Raw genomic sequence first — 24038 nt, forward strand, 5'->3', positions numbered from 1 at the left:
CTGGTGGATCCTGGGGCAGGGGGAACCAGCGTGTTGGTGGGGGGGGGGGGGAATCGGGAAGGGACCAGAGGGAGATCAGGGTGCTGTGAGGGGGGGTCCCTTTGGCTCTCGGTGCAGCTGGTAATGGAGGGGCGTGGAGGGAGGGAGGGTCTCTGGGCAGACTGACCTGGGAGGGCTCTGGCTGGGGTGGGGGTGGGGGGTGTCTCAGCGGGAGCAGGGATCTGGGGGCTGGGTTAGGGGGTCCCAGACAGGCAAGGAGGGACTGAGTTCCCAGTGTGGGCGCCCCTGGCTGGTGAAGTGTGTGTGTGGGGGGGGGGGGCGGGGGGGGCCGCTGGGAGCCCCCGGTGGGACTGTCCCTTTGGGGGTCCTAGGCAGGTGGTGGTGGGGTACCAGGAAGGTGGAGTGGTGGGATTCCGGGGGGAGGGGGGGGGTCCTGGCCAATGAGGTGGGTGGGCCTGGGTCCTAGTGGCTCATGGGGGGAACGTCTGGGGAGAGTCTCGGTGGGAGGGTCCAATCTGGACCTGTGGTGCTGCGAGCCTGGGGAACTCCCTGCCACAGGACCCTGCGAGCACACGCTGGCCTCCAGCCGGAGCAGGGACACCCAGAGTGTGGCAGGGCTCAGCCACCTCACCACATCAGGGATTGGGAAGAACCATGGTGGGGAAGATGGGAGGATGCCCCCCCAACCCCCGCTTCCCCTAGACTCCCGGCTTTTCCCACAACCCCTCTGAGAGGCATGGAATCGGCCTCAGGTTACCCAGGGGAAACTGAGGCAGAGGACAAAAATCCCCCACCGGGGATAGAACCCAGGCATCCTGTGCTGGGCGGGCGGTGAGGAGGGGAGCTTGGGCATTTTCCCTGGCACCCTTTCGAGCTGGCACCAATAACCACCTCACCCTGCGGGACTGCAAGCCTCAGCTCTTTCCCATAGCTCCTTGGGCAACAGGCTGCCTCTGGGTGTGAACCCAGGCGTCCGAGGGCCCAGCACAGGACTTGCCGGGCCTGTGAGCCAACAGCCCAGTCCCTCCCCTGCCTCTGACCAGCACTTGTGGTCGCCTGGAGCTCTAGGAGGAGAGTGGGGTCCAGTGGTTGCAGGTGGGGGCTGGGAGCCAGGACTCCTGGGTTCTCTCCCTGGCTCTGGGAGGGGAGTGGGGGCTGGGAGCCAGGACACCTGGGTTCTCTCCCTGGCTCTGGGAGGGGAGTGGGGGCTGGGAGCCAGGACTCCTGGGTTCTCTCTCTGGCTCTGGGAGGGGAGTGGGGTCTAGTGGGTAGAGCGGGGGAGGGGCTGGGAGCCAGGACTCCTGGGTTCTCTCCCTGGCTCTGGGAGGGGAGTGGGGTCTAGTGGGTAGAGCGGGGGAGGGGCTGGGAGCCAGGACTCCTGGGTTCTCTCCCTGGCTCTGGGAGGGGAGTGGGGTCTAGTGGGTAGAGCGGGGGAGGGGCTAGGAGCCAGGACTCCTGGGTTCTCTCCCTGGCTCTGGGACGGGAGTGGGGTCTAGTGGGTAGAGCGGGGGAGGGGCTAGGAGCCAGGACTCCTGGGTTCTCTCCTTGGCTCTGGGAGGGGAGTGGGGGCTGGGAGCCAGGACTCCTGGGTTCTCTCCTTGGCTCTGGGAGGGGAGTGGGGGCTGGGAGCCAGGACTCCTGGGTTCTCTCCTTGGCTCTGGGAGGGGAGTGGGGGCTGGGAGCCAGGACTCCTGGGTTCTCTCCCTGGCTCTGGGAGGGGAGTGGGGTCTAGTGGGTAGAGCGGGGGAGGGGCTAGGAGCCAGGACTCCTGGGTTCTCTCCTTGGCTCTGGGAGGCCGAGCTCACATTTTACGCCTGTCCCACCCCCCCCCCCCAAGCAGCGCCGGCCTCTTTCCGGTTGGGGGGGGGGGGGCTGAAGTGGCTAGACAGAAAATCGGGGAGCTGAGGCCCCCCCAACGCCAGGCCGGAGTCGGGCACGGTGGGGCTGATGCCCTGCGGGGATCCTCGGCTCCCTGTCGCCCCCCCCCCGGCGGGGACCCGGCTACGGGCCGCGGAGGACCCAGGCGTCCGGGCTGCCGCGCGCGGCGGGGACCCAGGCGTCCGGGCTGCAGCGCGCGGCGGGGACCCAGGCGTCCGGGCTGCAGCAAGCGCTGCCGCCCGGGCTGGTATGTGCAGGGCACAGGAAGGGGCCGGGAGGAAGGAGGCCGGGGCCGGGGAGAACAAAGGACGGTGAGTGGATCTCGGCGGGGAGGAGCCGGAGTTGCGGGGGCTTGAACTGTCTCTGGGCAGCCACCCGGGGAGGGGGGATGAATTGGATCCTGGCCCTGTTTGTGCCACTTGCCCCCCCTTGTAAAATCAGGGGGCGACCCCCCCCTTTCCCCTCCAACCATCAGCCCCCCGGATCCCCCCTGTTGTCGCCATAATCCTCCAAAGTCCCCTGACAGTCTCCTCCCCGGGGGGGTCCCCCCACCCTGCACCGATTTGTCCTTGGGCGGGTGGGAAATTGTTGCCCTGAGTCCCCCAAAGGGGTGGGGGTCGGGGGGGGGGCTGTTTGGGGGAGCCCTGAGACCCGGCTGCCTCTGGGGTGGGGTGGGGGGGGGCGGGTCTCTGCCGGGGTGGGGAAGGGAGGGGCACGTGTCCCCCATGGGGGCAGCCCAGACCCAGGTTCCCCCATCCACGTGGCTGCCCCCCCAAACTACCCACACAGTTGCCCCGAGCCACCTGCCCATCCCCCACTGCCGCCCCCTTCCCTCCTCCAGGGACCTTCCTGCTCCCCGGCCCCCTTAAAACTGGCTCCCCAGGGTCTCCCTGCGGCCCCTGTGAATCGTGGGGGTGGGGGGGGACCATCACTTTGTGTTTCTGTGTTGGACAGTCCCATAAAATCCCTTCAAACTGTCCCCCTTTCCCCCTCCCGTTATTTAATAGCCACATAAAATCCCCTCAGGTCTGGGCGTTTTTCTCTCAGGTGATCAAACACGGAGTTTGTGACCCATTTTCTCTGCGACTCTCAAAGGCTGATCTAAAATACCCTAACATTTTGCCCCACTTTCTCTCTGGTTGTCTATTACTAATTAGTCGATTCCTCATACCCGGAGAATTTTCCATCTCTCGAATTATAAAATAACAACAAAATCTCAGATTTAGGCTGTTTCTCAAATTCTTGAACGTGAACACAGTAGAATTTTTTTGTAAACGGTGCCTCTTTTCTCTCTCTCCATTTTTCAAATGAGGAAGGGAAACACACTCAGATTTTACCTCTTACAACAACGGACATAAAATCCCTCGGATTTTCCACTTTGCTCCCTAATTTGCAAAAATGGATCCAAAATTCCTCCGATTTCTGCCCTTTTCTCTTTCTGAACACTGATCTCAAGTCTCAGGTTTTGCCTCTTTCTAGGTCATTATCAAATGTCAATTAAAAATCCTCTCGGGTTTGGGGCTCTTCCCCATGTCTCTAAATCCCAGCAACTTCTTCCTTGGAGGAGACCGGTGGCCCTGAGTCCTTCTCTATCCTGGAGGTCGCAGGGAGTTAAATTGCCCAGTGATCGTCTTTCCCTCTCCTTTGTGAATCGTTTGTTCCCCCCGTTATCTTTGTTAAAAGGTTTGCTGATGAAAGAGACCAGCCACATATTTAATAGACATCGCAGCCAGAGGCCTCCCCCTGTTTGGGGGATCAGTGGCTGCCAGCTGGCGACAGGAGAGTTGGCTGGACCCTTTTCTTTTGTCCAGCTGGCACGGGATGAGGAGGTCCCTTTGAGTGCAGCGTGGGTCCAGAAATATCCCAAACCCCGTGACAAAGGGTCTCCGTGAGGGGGGGCTTCCCACAGTGCTAAGATGCAGCCACCTCTGGGGTGGATCCAGGTGGCCATTATTTGCTAGTGACGGGACATGGAAATTTCTTATCTATTTTGGCCCCTCCAGGCCTTCCCTTCTCCTGTTAAAGAAGCGTCCCCCCGGGCTCCCTCTGCCTGTGTGACTGGCCAGCAGAGGCAGAGGCAGGTGATAACTTTCTATCCACTTATCAAACACGGTGAGGTGAAACCACCACCGATTTCTGCTTCTCTCCCCTCTGGAAAATTGCAGGGGCTTCAGGTTCTGGAAGGAAAACTGTTACCCCGAGTTCTTGCCCTAGATCGAGGGAGGTGGGAAGGGGGTGAGCACTCGCACACAGTGATCTGTTGAAGAGGATTCTGGCCTCATCCTTTCTGAACTGCGCTTCTGGTGTCATTGGGACGAGTGTTAATCCGGAGTCACTGCAAGGAAAGACAAGGAGTGACTCCAGATGAACAGGGGGGCAAATGAGATCAGCAGCTGTGCCCATGGGGAGGGGGTTTCATTTGCTGCTCTCCCCAGAGAGCTCTGGTTGTTGCTAAAGGAGGGAAGGCGGCTCAAACTCTCTGTCCCTCTCTGTTGTCAGGGCTTGGCTGTGTGTGTTTCCTCTGCGTGCTGCCCCGACTCTGGCCAGGTAGCCGGCACCACAAGTCTGGATCGAACTGCCCAGGAAGACCACGGACTTGGGTTGAGTGGCAAAGGCGCTTGGCCAGGTTTATTGTTAACGATGCACAGTCCTAATGCCCGGCAGATTCTGTGGGGATGCTAACACATGGACGCCTGTTACAACAGTTGACAAGAAGGGGTGAATATCAACACAGGGAGAATTACTTTTTGAAGTGCTAACGAGGCCAGTTCAATCAAGGTGGATGTGGCCCATTCCCAACGGTTGACAAGAAGGTGTGCGTATCAACAGAGGGAAAATTATTTTTTGTAGGGACCCAGCCACTCCCAGTCTTTATTCAGGCCTAATTTGATGGTGTCAGGTTTGCAAATTTATTCCAGTTCTGCAGTTTCTCGCTGAAGTCTGTTTTTAAAAGAAGTTTTTCTGGTGAAGAATGGCCATGTTTAAGTCTGTTATTGAGTGTCCAGGGAGATTGAAGTGTTCTCCGACTGGTTTTTGAATGTTACAGTTCTTGATGTCTGATTTGTGTCCATTTATTCTTTTACATAGAGACTGTCCGGTTTGGCCAGTGTACATGGCAGAGGGGCATTGCTGGCACGTGATTGCTGTGGGGAATGGGCCAATCCACCCTAATTGAATTGGCCTCGTTAGCACTGACCCCCCACTCAGTAAGGCAGCTCCCATGTTTTCATGTGGTGTGTATTTATACCTGCCTCTGTATTTTCCACTCCATGCATCTGATGAAGTGGGTTTTAGCTCACGAAAGCTTACACCCAAATAAATTTGTTAGTCTCTAAGGTGCCACAAGGACTCCTTGTTGTTTTTGTGGATACAGACTAACACAGCTACCCCGCAATATTTGTTACTGGGGAGGCTTAAAAATGTCTCTGTGAGCTTAGCCTGGCAGGAGGGGCCTGGTCTACACTGTAATACAGAGAACAAGCATTTTCCCAGCATGGCAGAATCTAGGTTGTCTGTCTGCAGGGAAAGGACCTGGGGGAATCGTGATGTGAAATGAACTAAAGCCCGTTCCTAAACCTCCACAACTGCCCTTCTCACCCTGCCAGGCTGCAGAATGACGCCCACGTTTCGCTCCAGTTGATCCCGTCCTCCCATGGGACAGGGGAGAGAAATGGCTGCAGAGGAGCCAGCTCAGGTAGGGATTATTGGGGGGTTTGCTGGTGGGTTCCTGCAGGAGGGAGAGGGGCAGCAAATACACCGGCGGTGGGAAGGTTTCATTAGTCTGGTTTGGAGGTTGGAGCAAGGCAGGAAATGCACAGGATGGAGAAAGGGAGGAGGACACAGGGTGGCAAACCTGCTGGAAGTTATTTAATAAGTGACCTAGATTCTAGGAACTGACCCATGAGGTTCGGAGGTGGAAATGCCCTAATTTGTGGAAGAGGAAACAACCCACCTAGCTGGGGCTGGGAAAACAGACCAGACTCCCAGTGCTGGAGCCTGACCCGGCTAACCAGCAGCTGCTGTGAGATATGAAGGGGGCACCCACCAGTCATAGAATCATAGAATCATAGAATATCAGGGTTGGAAGGGACCCCAGAAGGTCATCTAGTCCAACCCCCTGCTCAAAGCAGGACCAATTCCCAGTTAAATCATCCCAGCCAGGGCTTTGTCAAGCCTGACCTTAAAAACCTCTAAGGAAGGAGATTCTACCACCTCCCTAGGTAACGCATTCCAGTGTTTCACCACCCTCTTAGTGAAAAAGTTTTTCCTAATATCCAATCTAAACCTCCCCCACTGCAACTTGAGACCATTACTCCTCGTTCTGTCATCTGCTACCATTGAGAACAGTCTAGAGCCATCCTCTTTGGAACCCCCTTTCAGGTAGTTGAAAGCAGCTATCAAATCCCCCCTCATTCTTCTCTTCTGCAGGCTAAACAATCCCAGCTCCCTCAGCCTCTCCTCATAACTCATGTGTTCCAGTCCCCTAATCATTTTTGTTGCCCTTCGCTGGACTCTCTCCAATTTATCCACATCCTTCTTGAAGTGTGGGGCCCAAAACTGGACACAGTACTCCAGATGAGGCCTCACCAATGTCGAATAGAGGGGAACGATCACGTCCCTCGATCTGCTCGCTATGCCCCTACTTATACATCCCAAAATGCCATTGGCCTTCTTGGCAACAAGGGCACACTGCTGACTCATATCCAGCTTCTCGTCCACTGTCACCCCAGGTCCTTTTCCGCAGAACTGCTGTCTAGCCATTCGGTCCCTAGTCTGTAGCTGTGCATTGGGTTCTTCCGTCCTAAGTGCAGGACCCTGCACTTATCCTTATTGAACCTCATCAGATTCCTTTTGGCCCAATCTTCCAATTGGTCTAGGTCCCTCTGTATCCTATCCCTGCCCTCCAGCGTATCTACCACTCCTCCCAGTTTAGTATCATCCGCAAATTTGCTGAGAGTGCAATCCACACCATCCTCCAGATCATTTATGAAGATATTGAACAAAACCGGCCCCAGGACCGACCCTTGGGGCACTCCACTTGATACCGGCTGCCAACTAGACATGGAGCCATTGATCACTACCCGTTGAGCCCGACAATTTAGCCAGCTTTCTACCCACCTTATAGTGCATTCATCCAGCCCATACTTCCTTAACTTGCAGACAAGAATACTATGGGAGACCGTGTCAAAAGCTTTGCTAAAGTCAAGAAACAATACATCCACTGCTTTCCCTTCATCCACAGAACCAGTAATCTCATCATAAAAGGCGATTAGATTAGTCAGTCATGACCTTCCCTTGGTGAATCCATGCTGGCTGTTCCTGATCACTTTCCTCTCATGCAAGTGCTTCAGGATTGATTCTTTGAGGACCTGCTCCATGATTTTTCCAGGGACTGAGGTGAGGCTGACTGGCCTGTAGTTCCCAGGATCTTCCTTCTTCCCTTTTTTAAAGATTGGCACTACATTAGCCTTTTTCCAGTCATCCGGGACTTCCCCGGTTCGCCACGAGTTTTCAAAGATAATGGCCAGTGGCTCTGCAATCACAGCCGCCAATTCCTTCAGCACTCTCGGATGCAACTCGTCCGGCCCCATGGACTTGTGCACGTCCAGCTTTTCTAAATAGTCCCTAACCGCCTCTATCTGCACAGAGGGCTGGCCATCTCTTCCGCATTTTGTGATGCCCAGCGCAGCAGTCTGGGAGCTGACCTTGTTAGTGAAAACAGAGGCAAAAAAAGCATTGAGTACATTAGCTTTTTCCACATCCTCTGTCACTAGGTTGCCTCCCTCATTCAGTAAGGGGCCCACACATTCCTTGGCTTTCTTCTTGTTGCCAACATACCTGAAGAAACCCTTCTTGTTACTCTTGACATCTCTGGCTAGCTGCAGCTCCAGGTGCGATTTGGCCCTCCTGATATCATTCCTACATGCCCGAGCAATATGTTTATACTCTTCCCTGGTCATATGTCCAACCTTCAGACTTAGGGGAGATTCCCGTCCCTCATATCCAGCTCCTCACAAGGAGGAGGGTGTTGGGCTTCCTACCAGGGAGCTCGCCCTGGACCCTGCTGGGGGCTCCATCTCCTGTATCCGTCTGTGATTAGTCGGTGTGATGAATTTGCGGGGAGAGACAAGCGGCCTCTCTCTTTGTCCCCTCACCCTGGTGTTTTCTGGATCCTCTGAGTGGTGTGGTGTTGATGCCAAACCATCCAGAGCTTCCATTTGATTGGCTCCTCTCCCCCACGAATAGTGGGGCTGTGAGTGGGGCAGCAGGTCCTGAGTGGGGGGCTCTTGCTCTTTCAGGGGCCGGTGACCTTCGAGGAGGTGGCTGTGTATTTCACCAGGGAAGAGGGGGCTCTGCTGGACCCCGCTCAGAGAGCCCTCTACAGAGACGTCATGCAGGAGACCTACGAGAATGTGACCTCGCTGGGTAAGGGTTCCTGTCCCCTCGGTTCTTAGAAGGGGAAGTGACTAATTAAGGTTCACATCATCTCTATAATGTAACCATTACACTGCCCTGATTCAGCATCACCCCACATGCCAGGGGGGGACACACTAGCCCTCTCCCCTCCCCTGCTATCCGACACTGCGGGAACAGAGCACATCAGCAGTTTAGCACATGGTCAAATACCTTCTGGGTTTAAGGTGAAACTGGGGTTTGGGTCCCGCATGGTGAACAGAAGCTTCCAACCCCGGCCTTCACTCCATGCAAACCAGCTCCGACTTACAAAACGATCCCACTCCCTTACCCTCACCTTGAGGATTTCTTCTGAGTCGTTGCGTTCACTTGCCCTGCAGATCACTACCATGTATCCCACCAGGGTGCTGACAGTCCCCGTGGCAAGAACTCCCCCTTGTGCACCTGTACTGACAACCTACAACACTGAGCACTGAAATGGGGCAGGCTCGGTCCCTCAGGGGTCACATGCACCTCTCTGCATACTAGTCACAGCTCTGCCAAGCTGCTCCAAGTACTCCCTCCACCGTCCGATTACAGCTACACCTGACCCAGTGTACACAGCCGGAGGGGATGTGGATAAATGCTGGGATTCCCGTCTGTAGAACACAACACAAACAAGGGCATGTTCTTAGTCCTTCCTCGTATCTGTTATAGATTCACAGGTTTTTAAGGCCAGAAGGGATGATTAGGTCATCTCGTCTGGTCTCTTGTATAACTCAGGCAATAGAATTTCATCCAGTTACTGCCGTATTCAGCTGAACACCTTGTGTTGGACTAAATCCTCTCCCAAAAAGGCATCCGGCCCTGACATGAGATTTCCGGAGATGGAGAATCTGCCGCTTTCCTTGCTAGTTTGTTAACCTTTGCCCCAGCCTCACGGCACCGTTCCCAGTGGTTAGTGCCCGCTGCAGGGTTAGTTCAGGAGTGGAGCCACGCTCGTGTTACGGGTACCACTCCCTTGCCCTCCCTGGGTCCCTGCCTCCCGGCTCTCCGGCCGCAGTGGTCCCTATGGTATCGGGGTCTTCAGGCACCTCGGCAGCAGACGCTCCCGGGGGTTCTGGTAGCGGCAGGCCTCTGGTCCAGGTTTCGGGCTCTTCTGCTCTCGCAGGTAAAGGCTGTAACGGCTCCGGGGCTGGAGCCCCCGCCGAGTGTCCTTCCTCCTTGGCCGTCAGCAGTTCTGCAGGCTTTTATACCTGGCGGCACATGCCCAGCAGAGCCGCAGGGGCAAGGCTTCCTCTGCTAGGAGGGAAGGGTTGACCCCCTCCGTACCAGCGCGGGGCTGATCTGTGTCTTTGCCACAATAACTGTGCTGACCCTAGAGCTTTTGCCGGCATAGCTGTGTTGGTTTCTTCACATCCCTACCTGGCAGAGCTATGCTGGCAAAACGGACCAGGCAAGAGTCTGCAGGTGGATTTTAGGGCCCTTTAAAATACTACTCTTGACCTAAACATTTTGATATCAGAGGGCAAAGACATCCAAGAAGCACGTCGGCAGAATGCAAGAAATATGCGCAACAGACGAGGTCTGAGAGGTTGGGTTCAATCTCACATTCAAGGGTAAAGTCCAGGTTGAATAGCCACAACACATCTCCTTGGGCCAGCTTTTTACAGTGACAGCAGGTTGCAGGAAACCCTCTAGCAGTTAAAAGGGATTTAGCCTTGCAGCATATGTGCATTTCAGTGTCAGCGACTCACCAGTTTGGCTTGTGCGGCTCTGAAATGCCAAATTCTAGAGTTACTGACCTTTTCGGTTCTGGCTCCCCGCAGAAGTCGTGGGTGCCATGTACGAACTGAGGGACTGAGATCAGTCAGGGGACAAGGAGAACCCCAGTTTGAGCCCCAGCTGCGTGCAAGGAAATGTTATAAGAACAAGACGATATTGTAAGAGGATGGAAGATGCTAAAATATGGGTTGGATCTGATGGGAATCAGTCAAATGAAAAGAAGTCCCATTCAGTTCCATCATGTAATGGCAGACAGCTCAAAAGTGACAGGTTTTTAAAGTGCTTATTGTGACGAAGCAGGAATGTTCTTAACGTTTTCTCAGAATACGGTGTGGGCCCTGACTGCCCCACGTTCCGTGACACTTATATACCAATGCTAGAAGTCGAAGTAATAAGACGGGTGAACTACAGCGCCTCGTATTAAATGAGGCTATTGATATAAGAGATATCACCGAAACTCGGTGGAATGAGGATAATCAACGGTACGCAGTAACACCAGGGCACAAAATATATCGGAAGAACAGAACAGGTCGTGCTGGTGGGGGAGGGGCATTATATGGGAAAGAAAGCGTCGAATCAGATGAAGTAAAAAAAATGAAATGAGCCAAACTGCGCCATAGACTCTCCATGGACAGGAGTAATTCCATGCGCTAATAAGAAGAATGTAGCAGGAGGGATCTATTCCCGACCACCCGGCCAGGATGGGGATAGTGACTGTGAAATGCTCAGAGAGATTAGAGAGGCTAGAAAAATAAAAAACTCCATAATAATGGGGGGGTTTCAGCTATCCCCATATTGACGGGGTACATGTCACCTCAGGACGGGATGCTGAGATAAAGTTTCTTGACACCTTAAATGACGGCTTTTTGGAGCAGCTGGTCCTGGAACCCACCAGAGGGGAGGCAATTCCTGATTTAGTCCGAAGTGGGGCACAGGATCTGGTGCAAGAGGTGAATAGAGCTGGACTGCCTGGTAATAGTGACCCTAATATAATTAAATTTAACATCCCTGTGGCAGGGAAAACACAGGAGCCCAACACTGTAGCATTTAATTTCAGAAAGGGGAACTACACAAAAACGAGGAGGTTAGTGAAACAGAAATTAAAAGGTACAGCGCCAAACGTAAAATCCCTGCAAGCTGCATGGACACTTTTTAAAGACACCACAATAGAGGCTCAACTTAAATGTGTACCCCAAATGATAAAACATAGTAAGAGAAACAAAAAAGAGCCACCGTGGCTAAACAACAAAGTAAAAGAAGCCGTGAGAGGCAAAAAGGCATCCTTTGAAACCTGGAAGTTAAATCCTAGTGAGGAAAATAGAAAGGAGCATAAACTCTGGCCAATGAAAAATAAAAAATATAATTAGGAAGGCCAAAAAAAGAATTTGAAGAACAGCTTGCTAAAGACTCAAAAAGTAATAGCAACTGGACGATGGAGGTGGTAAAGGAGCCCTCAAGGACGATCAGGCCATTGTGGAGAAACTAAATGAATTTTTTGCATCGGTCTTCATGGCTGAGGATGTGAGGGAGAGTCCCAAATCTGAGATATTCTGTTTAGGTGACAGATCTGAGGAACTGTCCCAGACTGAGGTGTCATTAGAGGAGGTTTTGGAACAAATTGAAAAACTAAGCAGGAATAAGTCACCAGAACCAGATGGTATCACCCAAGCGTTGTGAAGGAACTCAAGTGTGAAATTGCAGAACTACTAACTGTAGTCTGTAACCTATCATTTAAATCAGCTTCTGGACCAAATGACTGGAAGATAGCTAATGTGACACCAGTTTTTAAAAAGGGCTCCAGAGGTGATCCCAGAAATTACAGGCCTCTAAGCCTGACTTCAGTACCGGGCAAACTGGTTGAAACTATGGGAAAGAACAAAATTGTCAGACACATAAATGAACATAATTTGTTGAGGAAGAGTCAACACAGTTTTTGTAAAGGGAAATCCTGCCTCACCAATCTACTAGAATTCTTTGAGGGGGTCAACAAGCATGTGGACAAGTGGGATCCAGTGGATATGGTGTACTTAGATTTTCAAAAAGTCTTTGACAAGGTCCCTCACCAAAGGCTCTTAAGCAAAGTAAGTTGTCATGGGATAAGAGGGAAGGTCCTTTCCTGGATCAGTAACTAGTTAAAAGACAGGAAACAAAGGGTAGGAATAAATGGTCAGTTTTCAGAATGGAGAGAGGTAAATCGTGGTGTCCCCCACGGGTCTGTTGTGAGCCCAGTCCTATTCAACATATTCATAAATGATCTGGGAAAAGGGGTAAACAGTGAGGTGGCAACATTTGCAGATGATACAAAACTACTCAAGATAGTTAAGATCCAGGCAGACTGCGAAGAGCTACAAAAGGATCTCTCAAAACTGGGTGACTGGGCAACAAAATGGCAGACGAAATTCAATGTTGATAAATGCAAAGTAATGCACATTGGAAAACATAATCCCAACTCTACATATAAAATGATGGGGTCTAAATTAGCTGTTACCACTCAAGAAAGGGACTTTGGAGTCATTGTGGATAGTTCTCTGAAATCATCCACTCAGTGTGCAGCAGCAGTCAAAAAAGCGAACAGAATGCTGGGAATAATTAAGAAAGGGATAGATAATAAGGCAGAAAATATTGTATTGCCTCTATATAAATCCATGGTATGCCCACACCTTGAATACTGCGTGCAGATGTGGTTGCCCCATCTCAAAAAAGATATATTGGAATTGGAAAAGGTTCAGAAAAGGGCAACAAAAATTATTAGGCTTATGGAATGGCTTCCATATGAGGAGAGATTAATAAGACTGGGACTTTTCATCTTGGAAAAGAGACAACTAAGGGGGATATGCTAGAGGTCTATAAATTCATGACTAGTGTGGAGAAAGTAAATAACGAAGTGTTGTTTACTACTACTCATAACACAAGAACTAGGGGTCACCCAATGAAATAGGCAGCAGGTTTAAAACAAACAAAAGGAAGTATTTCTTCACACAACGCACAGTTAACTTGTGGAACTCCTTGCCAGAGGATGTTGGGAAGGCCAAGACCATAACAGGGTTCAAAAAAGAACTAGATAAGTTCATGGAGGTCAGGTCCATCCATGGCTATTAGCCAGGCTGGGCAGGGATGGTGTCGCTAGCCTCTGTTTACCAGAAGCTGGGAATTGGAGAGAGAGGATGGATCACTTGATGATGACCTGTCAGTTCATTCCCTCTGGGGTACCTGGTACTGGGCACTGTCGGCAGACAGGACACTGGGCTAGATGAACCCTTGGTCTGACCCAGTCTGGCCGTTCTGATGTAAAAAGCTGCCTCTGGTGGCAGGGCTGTATCTCAGGAATCTCTTGATCAAATAAACCGAGATTTGGACCAGTCGCTCTTCGCTGAATGCCCATAAAAACCAGAAAATTTCAAGACAATTCAAAGAAACATGTGGCTTTTACAGTTGTTAGAATAGTTCATGTTTAAACAGAAAATAAGGCTTCTGTCTACCGAGCCGACAGGAGAACCCTTCGCATTGCTGTAGTGAGTGGCTACACTGAAGCACAACCGCAGGGCAGCTACGGTGTCTCAAGTGTAGACAAGCCCTGAGAGACGACATTTAGTGACACCCCAGTCCCTCCTATTCCTTACTGCGCTGAACCCACCAACCCATGCTCGCTGATCCCGGCTTTCGTACAACTCTCCCATTGTCTCTGGGTTTCTCTCTGTGATTAAGAAGCAGGTCCAAGGTGACTTCTTCTCTGGCTGGAGTCTTTACTTTCTGGGACATATGTTTTAGGAACCCCTTTGATGAGGAGCGTCGGGCTGTGTGTGTTCCCAGCAGAGATGGGGATAGCTAAATCCCTCATACGCAGAGTGTCCTGCACCTTGGAGCACCTGGGGAGCTGCCCTCAGGATTTTACTGATTTAAAACGGGCTGGGGTAAAAGTAATACAATCTTCTTTGTGACGAATGTCCCATGAATTCCTCTCATCTCCCTTGTTTCCTTTCCCCTGAGCAGGGTTTCCCGTTTCCAAACCTGACGTGATCTCCCAGCTGGAACGAGGGGAGGAGCCGTGGGTCCTGGATCTCCAGGGATCTGAGGAAGGAGGGATCCTGAGAAGTGTCTGTGCAGGTGAGGGATCGTTAAACCAATTCAAAAACTCTCAGTGCCAGGAGTATCCCCAGGAGGCCTTGTACCCTATGGGCAGCTATCGCTCACGGCTTCCCACCTATCCTCACTGACACCTGGCAGCAGCTCCCTGCCTGATGGGACGTGGAGGCAGAATTGTCCCCCTCCTCTCTGCCCTACGGGGAAGGGTTTTGGAGAATTCAGCTATTAGGTTTTTTCTGTCTCTCCAGCTCTAATTTCAGTTTGTTTCCCTTTTTCACCCCTGTTTCTGAGATTTCTCCCTCTGTCCCAGCAGGTGATGGGACGGTGAGTGAGAACGAGGAACAGAATCCTCAGCAGGAAGATGCTGAGCAAGTGGAATCGCATGGGGGATTATCGCAAGGATCCCAGGGGAATGTGTCCAGGCGTCCTGTGCAGGGAAAAGCCTGTGAGAGCCAGGACAGGCCAGAGAGAGAGCCGGGAAACCAGCCCAGGGAGAAAGTGGGCAAATCTATTAATTGTCATCGAATTCACGAGGACATCAAGGAAATCCCAGCCCAGCAGAGAACCCTCCCAGGAGAGAGAAAAAACACATGTACTGAGTGTGGGAAAACCTTCACTCTGAACTCCACCCTTATTAAACATCGGAGGATCCACATGGGAGAGCACCCCTACCAGTGCTGTGAGTGCGGGAAACAGTTCGTTGAGAAATCAAACCTTATTACACATCAGACAAGCCACACAAGAGAGAGACCCTATGAGTGCCGTGCGTGCGGGAAAAGCTTCACTCGGAGCTCAACCCTTATCAGACATCAGAGGAGCCACACAGAAGACAGACCCTATGAATGCTGTGAGTGCGGGAAAAAGTTCACTCGAAGCTCAGTCCTTATTAATCATCAGAGAATCCACACAGGAGAGCGACCCTACACATGCTGTGAGTGCGGGAAAACCTTCCCTCAGAGCTCAATCCTCTTTAAACATCAGAAGATCCACACAGGAGAGCGCCCCTACAAATGCTGTGAGTGCGGGAAACAGTTCATTGAGAAGTCCACACTTATTAAACATCAGACAAGCCATACGGGAGAAAGACCCTATGAGTGCTGTGAGTGCGGGAAAAAGTTCAGTCAGAAATCAAGCCTTATTAAACATCAGACAAGCCACACAAGAGAGAGATCCTGTCAGTGCCGTGAGTGCGGGAAAAGCTTCACCCACAGCTCATCCCTTATCAGACATCAGAGGATCCACACGGGAGAGAGACCCTATGAGTGCCGTGAGTGTGGGAAAAGCTTCACTTTCAAATACGACCTTCATAAACATCAGAGGATCCACACGGGAGAGCGCCCCTATGAATGCTGTGAGTGTGGGAAACAGTTCACCTGGAGCTCAGGGCTTATTAATCATCAGCGAATGCACACAGGAGAGCGACCCTATGAATGCTGTGAGTGCGAGAAAAAGTTCACTCAGTGCTCGGGCCTTATTAGTCATCAGAGAATGCACACCGGAGAGCGACCCTACACATGCTGTGAGTGCGGGAAAAGCTTCACTCAGAATTCAGGCCTTCTTAATCATCAGAGAATGCACACAGGAGAGCGACCCTATACATGCTGTGAGTGCGGGAAAACGTTCCCTCAGAGCTCAGCCCTTTTTAAACATCGGAGGATCCACACGGGAGAGCGCCCCTATGAATGCTCTGAGTGCGGGAAACAGTTCAGTGAGAAATCAAAACTTATTAAACATCAGACAAGCCACACAGGAGAGAGACCCTATGAGTGCCGTGAGTGCGGGAAAAGTTTCACTCAGAGCTCATCCCTTATTAGACATCAGAAGATCCACACGGGAGAGAGACCCTATGAGTGCCGTGAGTGTGGGAAAACCTTCACTTTCAAATACGACCTTAATAAACATCAGAGGATCCATACAGGAGAGCGCCCCTATGAATGCTGTGAGTGTGGGAAACAGTTCACTTGGAGCTCAGGGCTTATTATTCATCAGAGAATCCACACAGGAGAGCGACCCCATGAATGCTGTGAGTGCGGGAAAACCTTCACTCAGAGCTCAGGGCTTATCACTCATCAGAGAATGCACACCGGAGAGCGACCCTACACATGCTGTGAGTGCGGGAAAAAATTCACTCAGAGCTCAGGCCTTCTTAATCATCAGAGAATGCACACAAGGGAGCAACCCTATATATGCTGTGAATGCGGGGAAACCTTTCCTCAGGGCTCAGCCCTTTTTAAACATCAGAGGATCCACACAGGAGAGCACCCTATGAATGCTCTGAGTGAGGGAAAAGTTTTATCCGGCGCTCACACCTTAATAGACGTCAGTGATTTCACAGGATAGATAACCACCACAAAAAGTTTGTGCAGGGCAGAGAAATTTTTTTTTTTGAAGACATTTGCTAATTCCCACATAGTGACTTTTTTTTTTTTTAGTGCTGTTTGTGGCATTTGCATCACCCAGGGGAGTTGCCCGCTTTTCATTTTGCAGGTCTCCCTTCTCAGGGGTGAATCCTGTGGTCTTTTCTACCAACTCCTTTCTCCTGTGAATCATGGGAGTGTGTCTCGCTCCTGCCAGGAGTGTCCATCAGCCCCAGATACGGGAAATCGGGATGACCTCAAGTAGCTACACTGAGCGAAGGTTGACCTGGGTTTTGTCTCCTCTAGGATTTTCCATGGAGTTGGCCTGCTGGAGGTAGCTATCCTAATGTAAACACACCGCTATATGTGCAGTGCTGACATACCCCAGGCTCAGTGATTGGGGTTAGCCAGCACGTTCCCCTTCGACCTCTCCTAATTGACACCAATTTTCATAGTCTAGACAAGCCCTGAGCATCTCATTTATCCCGTCACCGCACTAGCAGAGCGATTGTCAGTCACCAAATTCCCCCTTTGCCGACAGATTATCTCATTCCCAGGCTTTCTCCTGCTGGTCCAGGTTGTGCTGGACAGCAAGTTGTTTGGTTTATTCACCATTTTTCGTATTTAAAATATATTTCAATATAAAACAGAGGAAGAGGAGGAATGGGACAAACGCATATTTTCGGCCTCTGCACCATCAGAAGGAGATGGGGTGAGTTGGAGGGATTCCCTCCTTCTCCATCACCATCAGTAGGCCCGCTCACTCCAGCAGCATTGGCATCCAGCTGAGCCATGATGGAAGTTTATCCCCCTATTCTGTCCCTCCACTTCCCTAAATCCGACTCCTGAGGGCTGGAGGTGAAAGTGTCCCAGGCCTGGACGGGGAATGCCAATGGATCCCAAACACAAGTGCAATCATTCCGAGTTTAAATCCCAGTTTCTGCCCATTGACAAATCCACTTCTGGGCTTGTTCCTGCTGCGCTGGGACTGTTTGCAGGTGAGAAGGTTGGCAGTTTTTCCCTATTACGATAATGCTCATTTCTGTTTTTGTGAATAACATGGCTCCATAATAATGAAGTGCTGTTGAGTGAAGCGGGTTTGAATGGATCAGAGGAAAAAGCGACGGGAGAATCTGCTCTCCTCATTTGTGAGTCATCAGATGTAACCTGCTCTGGAATTTCATTTTGTATGAAAGAGAAAGTGACTTCTACCACTCTGTGTTGCGGGTTTTTCCTCTCTCTCCTGAATGCCATTTGGTCACGTCATTGAATATTCTCCAGCATGTAGCTCAGATTTATCGGGGATGTTGGGAGAAATGCCTGTTTGCTAAAAGAGTCCTTTATTATCTTATTTTTCACTTTCCTCCACCGCTGCATGATGACATGCAAGAAGCTCAAGTGCAGTTCACTCACAAGGAGAGGATGCTCCGAGCCATCGGGGGTGCTACCAAGGAAACAGTAGTGGGTTTAGGTCTCCGCTCTGAAATGGTGAAGAACAGCACGCCTTAAATTGTGAAACTAACAGAAGTAGCTGGGTGCATGTGGCCCAGGATGTGGGAAATGCTGTCCCTGTCTGTGTTGATGTGGAGAAAATAAAAGTGGCTCTTTTGCTGAACTTTTCCCTGGTAAATGCTGCAAATGTGCATTAAAATTAACTCAGGGTTGAATGTGATATAGCTGCAGAATATCTGTTTTTAATATGTTCTCCTCCTTTGGTGTCTTACCGGGATTCTGATGCAGGAGTGTTTCTCGTCCCAAATTTAGACCTGTGCCACCAGATTAAAGAAACAAGTAGGGCGTGTTTGGGGAAGCCATTCCTCAGTAACACTGCTCAGATTTTGGGTCGTTTGGTAAAGGATTCTACACCAGAGAAGTGTAAATGTACCCTGACCAAGGCCAAGGATTTGGCAAGAGCTCAGTTCGATATAGAAGGCACCCAGTAGTTGATTTTTCGCTCCAGAGAAGGAAGCTGTGGTGAACCACGGTCCGGGTAAAACTGTTTGTTTTTTTAACACCGCTCCCTAGTTCGGGGTCTCTGATTACAGTCCCAAAGGAGGCCCTGGCTTGAGTGGAAGGTCCTTCACTATTTGGATCCAAAGTTCCATGAGGCAAAATGAGAAATAGTTGATGGCTTCAGAAGAGGTTCCTTTGCCAGCCTGATTGGGCAACAAGGACTTTCATGGTGTTGAAATGACGGTAACCTAGATGGAGCTACGATAAGGTGGGTGCAAAACTGATTGGAAAACCATTCCCAGAGAGTAGTTATCAGTGGTTCACAGTCATCCTGGGAGGGCATAATGAGTGAGGTCCTGCAGGGATCAGTTCTGGGTCCGGTTCTGTTCAATAGCTTCATCGATGATTTAGATAATGGCATAGAGAGTACACTTATAAAGTTTGCGGATGATACCAAGCTGGGAGGGGTTGCCAGTGCTTTGGAGGATAGGTTTAAAATTCAAAATGATCTGGACAAACTGGAGAAATGGTCTGAAGTAAATAGGATGAAATTCAATAAGGACAAATGCAAAGTATTCCACTTAGGAAGGAACAATCAGTTGCACACATACAAAATGGGAAATGACTGCCTAGGAAGGAGTCCTGCGGAAGGGGATCTTGGGGTCATAGTGGATCACAAGCTAAATATGAGTCAACAGTGTAACGCTGTTGCAGAAGAAGCGAACATCATTCTGGGATGTATTAGCAGGAGTGTTGTAAACAAAACACAAGCAGTAATTCTCTGCTCTGCTCCGTGCTGATTAGGCCGCAGCTGGAGTAGTGTGTCCAATTCTGGGTGCCATGTTTCAGGAAAGATGTGGAGAAATTGGAGAAAGTCCAGAGAAGAGCAACAAAAATGATTAAAGGTCTAGAAACCATGACCTATGAGAGAAGATGGCTCATGGAAGATTGAAAGAATTGGGTTTGTTTAGTCTGGAGAAGAGAAGACTGAGAGGGGCCAGGATAACAGTTTTCAAGTACATAAAAGGTTGTTACAAGGAGGAGGGAGAAGAATTGTTCTTAACTTCTGAGGATAGGACAAGAAGCAATGGGTTTAAATTGCAGCAAGGGTGGTTTAGGTTGGTCATAAGGAAAAACTTCCTCACTGTTAGGGTGGTTAGGCACTGGAATAAATTGCCCAGTCAACATGGATTCACCAAGGGCAAGGCATGCCCTTTACGTGCACTGTGGGAAACGTCCATGTTGACTGCCCAGAGAGGTTGTGAAATCTCCATCATTGGGGATTTTTAAGAGCACGTTGGACAAACACCTGTCAGGGATGGTCTAGATAATACTTAGTCCTGCCTTGAGTGCAGGGGACTGGATTAGACGACCTCTTGGTGTTCCTGATCACCTTCCTGTCCTCCAAGTTGCTTCAAAATGGATTTCTTGAGGACCTGCTCCATGATTTTTCCAGGGACTGAGGTGAGGCTGACCGGTCTGTCGTTCCCCAGATTCTCCTTCTTCCCTTTTTTAAAGATGGGCACCTTTTTTCAGTCGTAACAAAATGCAAATGAAAGAAATGATGTTTGTCATAGGATGTCTGCATTTATTTTTAAGCATCTTGAGGGGTGCATCATGCAGGTTTTCTGTTACATATTTTTGCTACCAGTTATTTTTATGGGTGCTGACACCTCTTTTCCTTTTGAGGATGCAAGCTGGTGGAGGATGGCCATTTAACCCTCAGGCCAGGCTATAAAACCTCCTGAAAATGGGCTTTGTTTTTTCTTTTGTATTTGATATTTCTGGGGTTCACACATGCGCCCTGAATGTGGTTTGCAGTAACTGATATTTTAAGACAACTGCTGGGGTAAAACTGACATTAACCCAAAGTCTGCCTCATTCTAACTTGATTGGGACACATTATCTGTATCCAAGGCATACTTCACACCGGATTTGCCTCAGGGGAGGCACCATCAAGCAGGTAAACTGGAATCGTCAACCATAAATGTCAAGTAAAAGGCTGAAGTCCATTGCCTTTCTATTCAAAAAGCCCATATTGTAGTTAAATTGACCTGAGCCCCAGAGTAGACACTACTAGGTTATCAGAAGAATGTTTCCAGTGTTTTAAGTGTAGACGTAGCCTAAGGCCTTGCCACGCTGCCAGGTTTTTTCACCAAAAGGCAGCTTTGGGCCATGAAACCGTGGAGGTGTACGCACTGCAAAGACACTTTCGGCGGTGGAACGCCTCAGTTTCAGTGACCTAGTAAAACCGCCTTGATGAGAATCTTAAGGCTTTTTGTGCCGAATTTTTGTTTCCAAAGGCAAGTGTAGACACCTCACTTGTTTTTTTCACTGTAATTGGCCTCCAGAGAGTGTCCCACAAGTCCCATCCTGACCACGCTGGTCAGCAGGGTCAACTCCACTGCCCTGCCACCAGGTAAGCGGCCGCCGGCGTCTGAACTGTGGCCCCACCCCCTCATGGCGCCCGTTCTCCCCGAGGCCCCGCCCCCCCACACCGCCACTTCTCTGTGAGGCCCTGCCCCCATACCGCCCCTTCTCCTTGAGTCCCCGCCCCTTCCACAGAGGCCACACCCACAGAACACCTCCCCCCCAAAAAAAACTCCACCTGTTCCCCCCCTCTATCGTCCATCCTTCTGGCCAGTAAAGCATGTGTGACGAAGTGGGACTCTTCTTAATGTTTCCTCTGAATAGTATGGGGGTGCCTCAGTTTCCCCTAGGCAGTTCTTAAGTATCTAGGTGGTGGGGTAAGGGTGTATGATCATTGCAGAGCCCTAGAGGGCAGGTGTGTGCAGGAGTCTGGACACAGAGAATGGCCGACACCCTGTTTCCTGGCAACTGATGGCCTGGGCCCTTCCCCCCTGCAAGGTGAGAGCTAAAGGGTTGGAGAACAAAGGAATCAGGTGACCTCCTGGCCCGGGAAAGGAACAAAGCCCAGAGGAGGAGGGGCTGGAGAGAGTCAGTTTGGGTCTGGCTGGGACATGGAGTGAAGTGCAGACGTGGTTGTCTGGCTCACTGCCCCCCAAAATGGACCCAGCTGAGGGGTCCCGTTCTCTGCACCTGCAAGCTCTGTTTTAGACCATGTTCCTGTCGTCTAATAAACCTTCTGTTTTACTGGCTGGCTGAGAGTCCCGTCTGACTGCGAAGTTGGGGTGCAGGACCCTCTGGCTTCCCCAGGAGCCCCGCCTGAGCGGACTCGCTGGGGGAAGCGCACGGAGGGGCAGAGGAGGCTGAATGCTCCGAGGTCAGACCCAGGAAGGTGGAAGCTGTGTGAGCTGTGTGTCCGGCAGACAGGCTGCTCACAGAAAGGCGACTGCCCCAGAGTCCTGCCTGGCTTCATGGGGAGCAGTTCCAGAGCATCGCCCAGGGACTCCGTGACAACTGGTGGCAGCGGTGGGATGTACTGCACCCCATGGATGGCACTTCCTGCAGTAAGTGACTGGGGAGCAGTAACACGAAGGGGGATTGCCGAGGACCAGGCATGCTGAAGGCTCAGAGAGGAGCGGTTTCGGGGGGCGGTTAACCCCTGGGAGTGTGTGACCAGCGAGAAGGACTGTGCAGTAATGGGGTCCCCCTAGGGACTGCAGTGAGCAGTCTCAGGGGCGGAGGAGCCTGCGGCTTGGCCCGGGGAGAGAGAAGGACTTTTGCAGTAACAGGGTTCCCCTGGGGATTGCAGCGAGCAGTCCAAGGGGCGGAGGAGTCTGCAGCTCGACCCTGGCAAAGAGGTGGTGACCTCGAGAAGGGCTGGCACACTAGGGGTTCTCCCTGGAAACCGTGGGGAGCTGAGAGCACACAGGCCTGTGAGTCCACAACAACTTGGGAGGAGCAGAGTGATGGCCTGTCACCGTCTCCTTAAGAAGGACATTGTAACCCTGTGCCAAAAGAGAGGGTTGAGCGTTGGAAAGTTCACCAAAGCACAGTTAATCGTGCAGCTGGAGGAGGATGACTGCTCTAAGGAACAGATTCCTGACCCAAATGGGGCTATAGCAGGATCTGGGAGCAGCTGGAGTGGGAGCCAGGCATCCCCAAGACTCCTGTCCCCGACCAGACGGGGGTCTTCACGATCGGGTTCCCCATCGGGGGATCGGAGATGGACAGGATTGGAGCTGAGTCCGAGGGAGCAAGAGGACTGTGAGAGACAGCGAGAGCCCGAGAAAGAGCTGCAGAAGCAGCAGCAGCATGAACTGGCGGTGGGAAGTGGAGAGGCCTAGGGGACCCCCTAGGGGTGAGTGGGGATAGACCCCGGGGGGCCAGTTCCGCAGGGAACCTCGAGACTAAATTGCTGCCCCTGGTTAAGGATGGGGGGGAGGTGGATGCCACCTCACTGCCTTTGAGCAGGCTGGCGATTTGAACCAGGGGGACCCTGCGGAAAAGCCCCGGTGTCTAGCTCCCTTGCTGGGTCCTAAGGCCATAGACTCCGTCAGCCAGATGGTTGGGGAGGTGGACAGGCTCCCACTCCTGGTCCCAACCTATATGTCTGTGTGGAGTTTCCTGGGGCCAGGCCCCTCGGATCTCCAGTGGGAGCAGAAGGTGATGGTCAATGGGGAGACATTCTTGGGGTGGCCAAAGGGCATGGGCTGCATAAACCTTCCCACATGCGGCCTGCGAGTGCTATCGACCACCCCCGACCTAAGGGAGGGCGTGAAACTGGAAGGGCCTGGTGTAACTCCTACCAAGGAAGGCTGGGGCATCCATGGGAAGGTTGGTGGCTTCGAACTTCCCCAGGTCACCGGCTAAAGTGACCCCGCTCAGTTCGATCTCGAAGGGGGGAGAGATGTGACGAAGTGGGACTCTTCTTAATGTTTCCTCTGAATAGTATGGGGGTGCCTCAGTTTCCCCTAGGCAGTTCTTAAGTATCTAGGGGGTGGGGTAAGGGTGTATGATCATTGCAGAGCCCTAGAGGGCAGGTGTGTGCAGGAGTCTGGACACAGAGAATGGCCGACACCCTGTTTCCTGGCAACTGATGGCCTGGGCCCTTCCCCCCTGCAAGGTGAGAGCTAAAGGGTTGGAGAACAAAGGAATCAGGTGACCTCCTGGCCCGGGAAAGGGACAAAGCCCAGAGGAGGAGGGGCTGGAGAGAGTCAGTTTGGGTCTGGCTGGGACATGGAGTGAAGGGCAGACGTGGTTGTCTGGCTCACTGCCCCCCAAAATGGACCCAGCTGAGGGGTCCCGTTCTCTGCACCTGCAAGCTCTGTGTTAGACCATGTTCCTGTCGTCTAATAAACCTTCTGTTTTACTGGCTGGCTGAGAGTCCCGTCTGACTGCGGAGTTGGGGGGCAGGACCCTCTGGCTTCCCCAGGAGCCCCGCCTGAGCGGACTCGCTGGGGGAAGCGCACGGAGGGGCAGAGGATGCTGAAGGCTCCGAGGTCAGACCCAGGAAGGTGGAAGCTGTGTGAGCTGTGTGTCCGGCAGACAGGCTGCTCACAGAAAGGCGACTGCCCCAGAGTCCTGACTGGCTTCATGGGGAGCAGCTCCAGAGCATCGCCCAGGGACTCCGTGACAGCGTGGTGGGGCCATGGCCCCTTGTACCCCATGTTCTGGCACTCCTGACCCAGAGCTAGGCATGCAGGGGTGTGTGTGTGTAAGAGA

At 51.8% G+C, this 24038-nt stretch overlaps 2 protein-coding genes across 6 annotated transcripts in view; one reads left to right on the forward strand and one right to left on the reverse strand.

Annotated features, from left to right (window-relative positions):
- LOC140904241 (uncharacterized) overlaps nt 1-24038 on the reverse strand; it is a 283075-nt gene that overhangs the window by 64775 nt on the left and 194262 nt on the right. The window lies entirely within an intron of this gene.
- Nucleotides 1853-18111, forward strand: LOC140904198 (uncharacterized). Of its 5 annotated transcripts, none has more exons than XM_073326557.1 (6): nt 2101-2189; nt 4378-4596; nt 5484-5572; nt 8178-8304; nt 14047-14160; nt 14450-18111. In XM_073326557.1, exons 3-6 carry the CDS (start codon nt 5531-5533, stop codon nt 16477-16479), a joined length of 2313 nt encoding a protein of 770 aa, XP_073182658.1. In that variant the 5' UTR covers nt 2101-2189; nt 4378-4596; nt 5484-5530; the 3' UTR covers nt 16480-18111. The 5 variants fall into 5 exon arrangements, with proteins under 5 accessions (XP_073182656.1, XP_073182657.1, XP_073182658.1 ...); XM_073326558.1 differs by having other exon boundaries at nt 14453-18111; XM_073326559.1 differs by lacking the exon at nt 8178-8304.

This window comes from Lepidochelys kempii, chromosome 28 (assembly GCF_965140285.1).
Source record: "Lepidochelys kempii isolate rLepKem1 chromosome 28, rLepKem1.hap1, whole genome shotgun sequence".
Lineage (NCBI taxonomy): Eukaryota > Metazoa > Chordata > Testudines > Cheloniidae > Lepidochelys > Lepidochelys kempii.

Excerpts from the sequence above, each read along its gene's own strand:
- LOC140904198 (XM_073326555.2), top strand. The coding sequence starts at position 1,948 with ATGCCCTGCGGGGATCCTCGGCTCCCTGTCGCCCCCCCCCCGGCGGGG. Across the intron at positions 2,190-5,483 it reads GCCGGGGAGAACAAAGGACG|GCTGCAGAATGACGCCCACG; the intron begins GTGAGTGGATCT and ends TCACCCTGCCAG. Across the intron at positions 5,573-14,046 it reads CTGCAGAGGAGCCAGCTCAG|GGTTTCCCGTTTCCAAACCT; the intron begins GTAGGGATTATT and ends TCCCCTGAGCAG.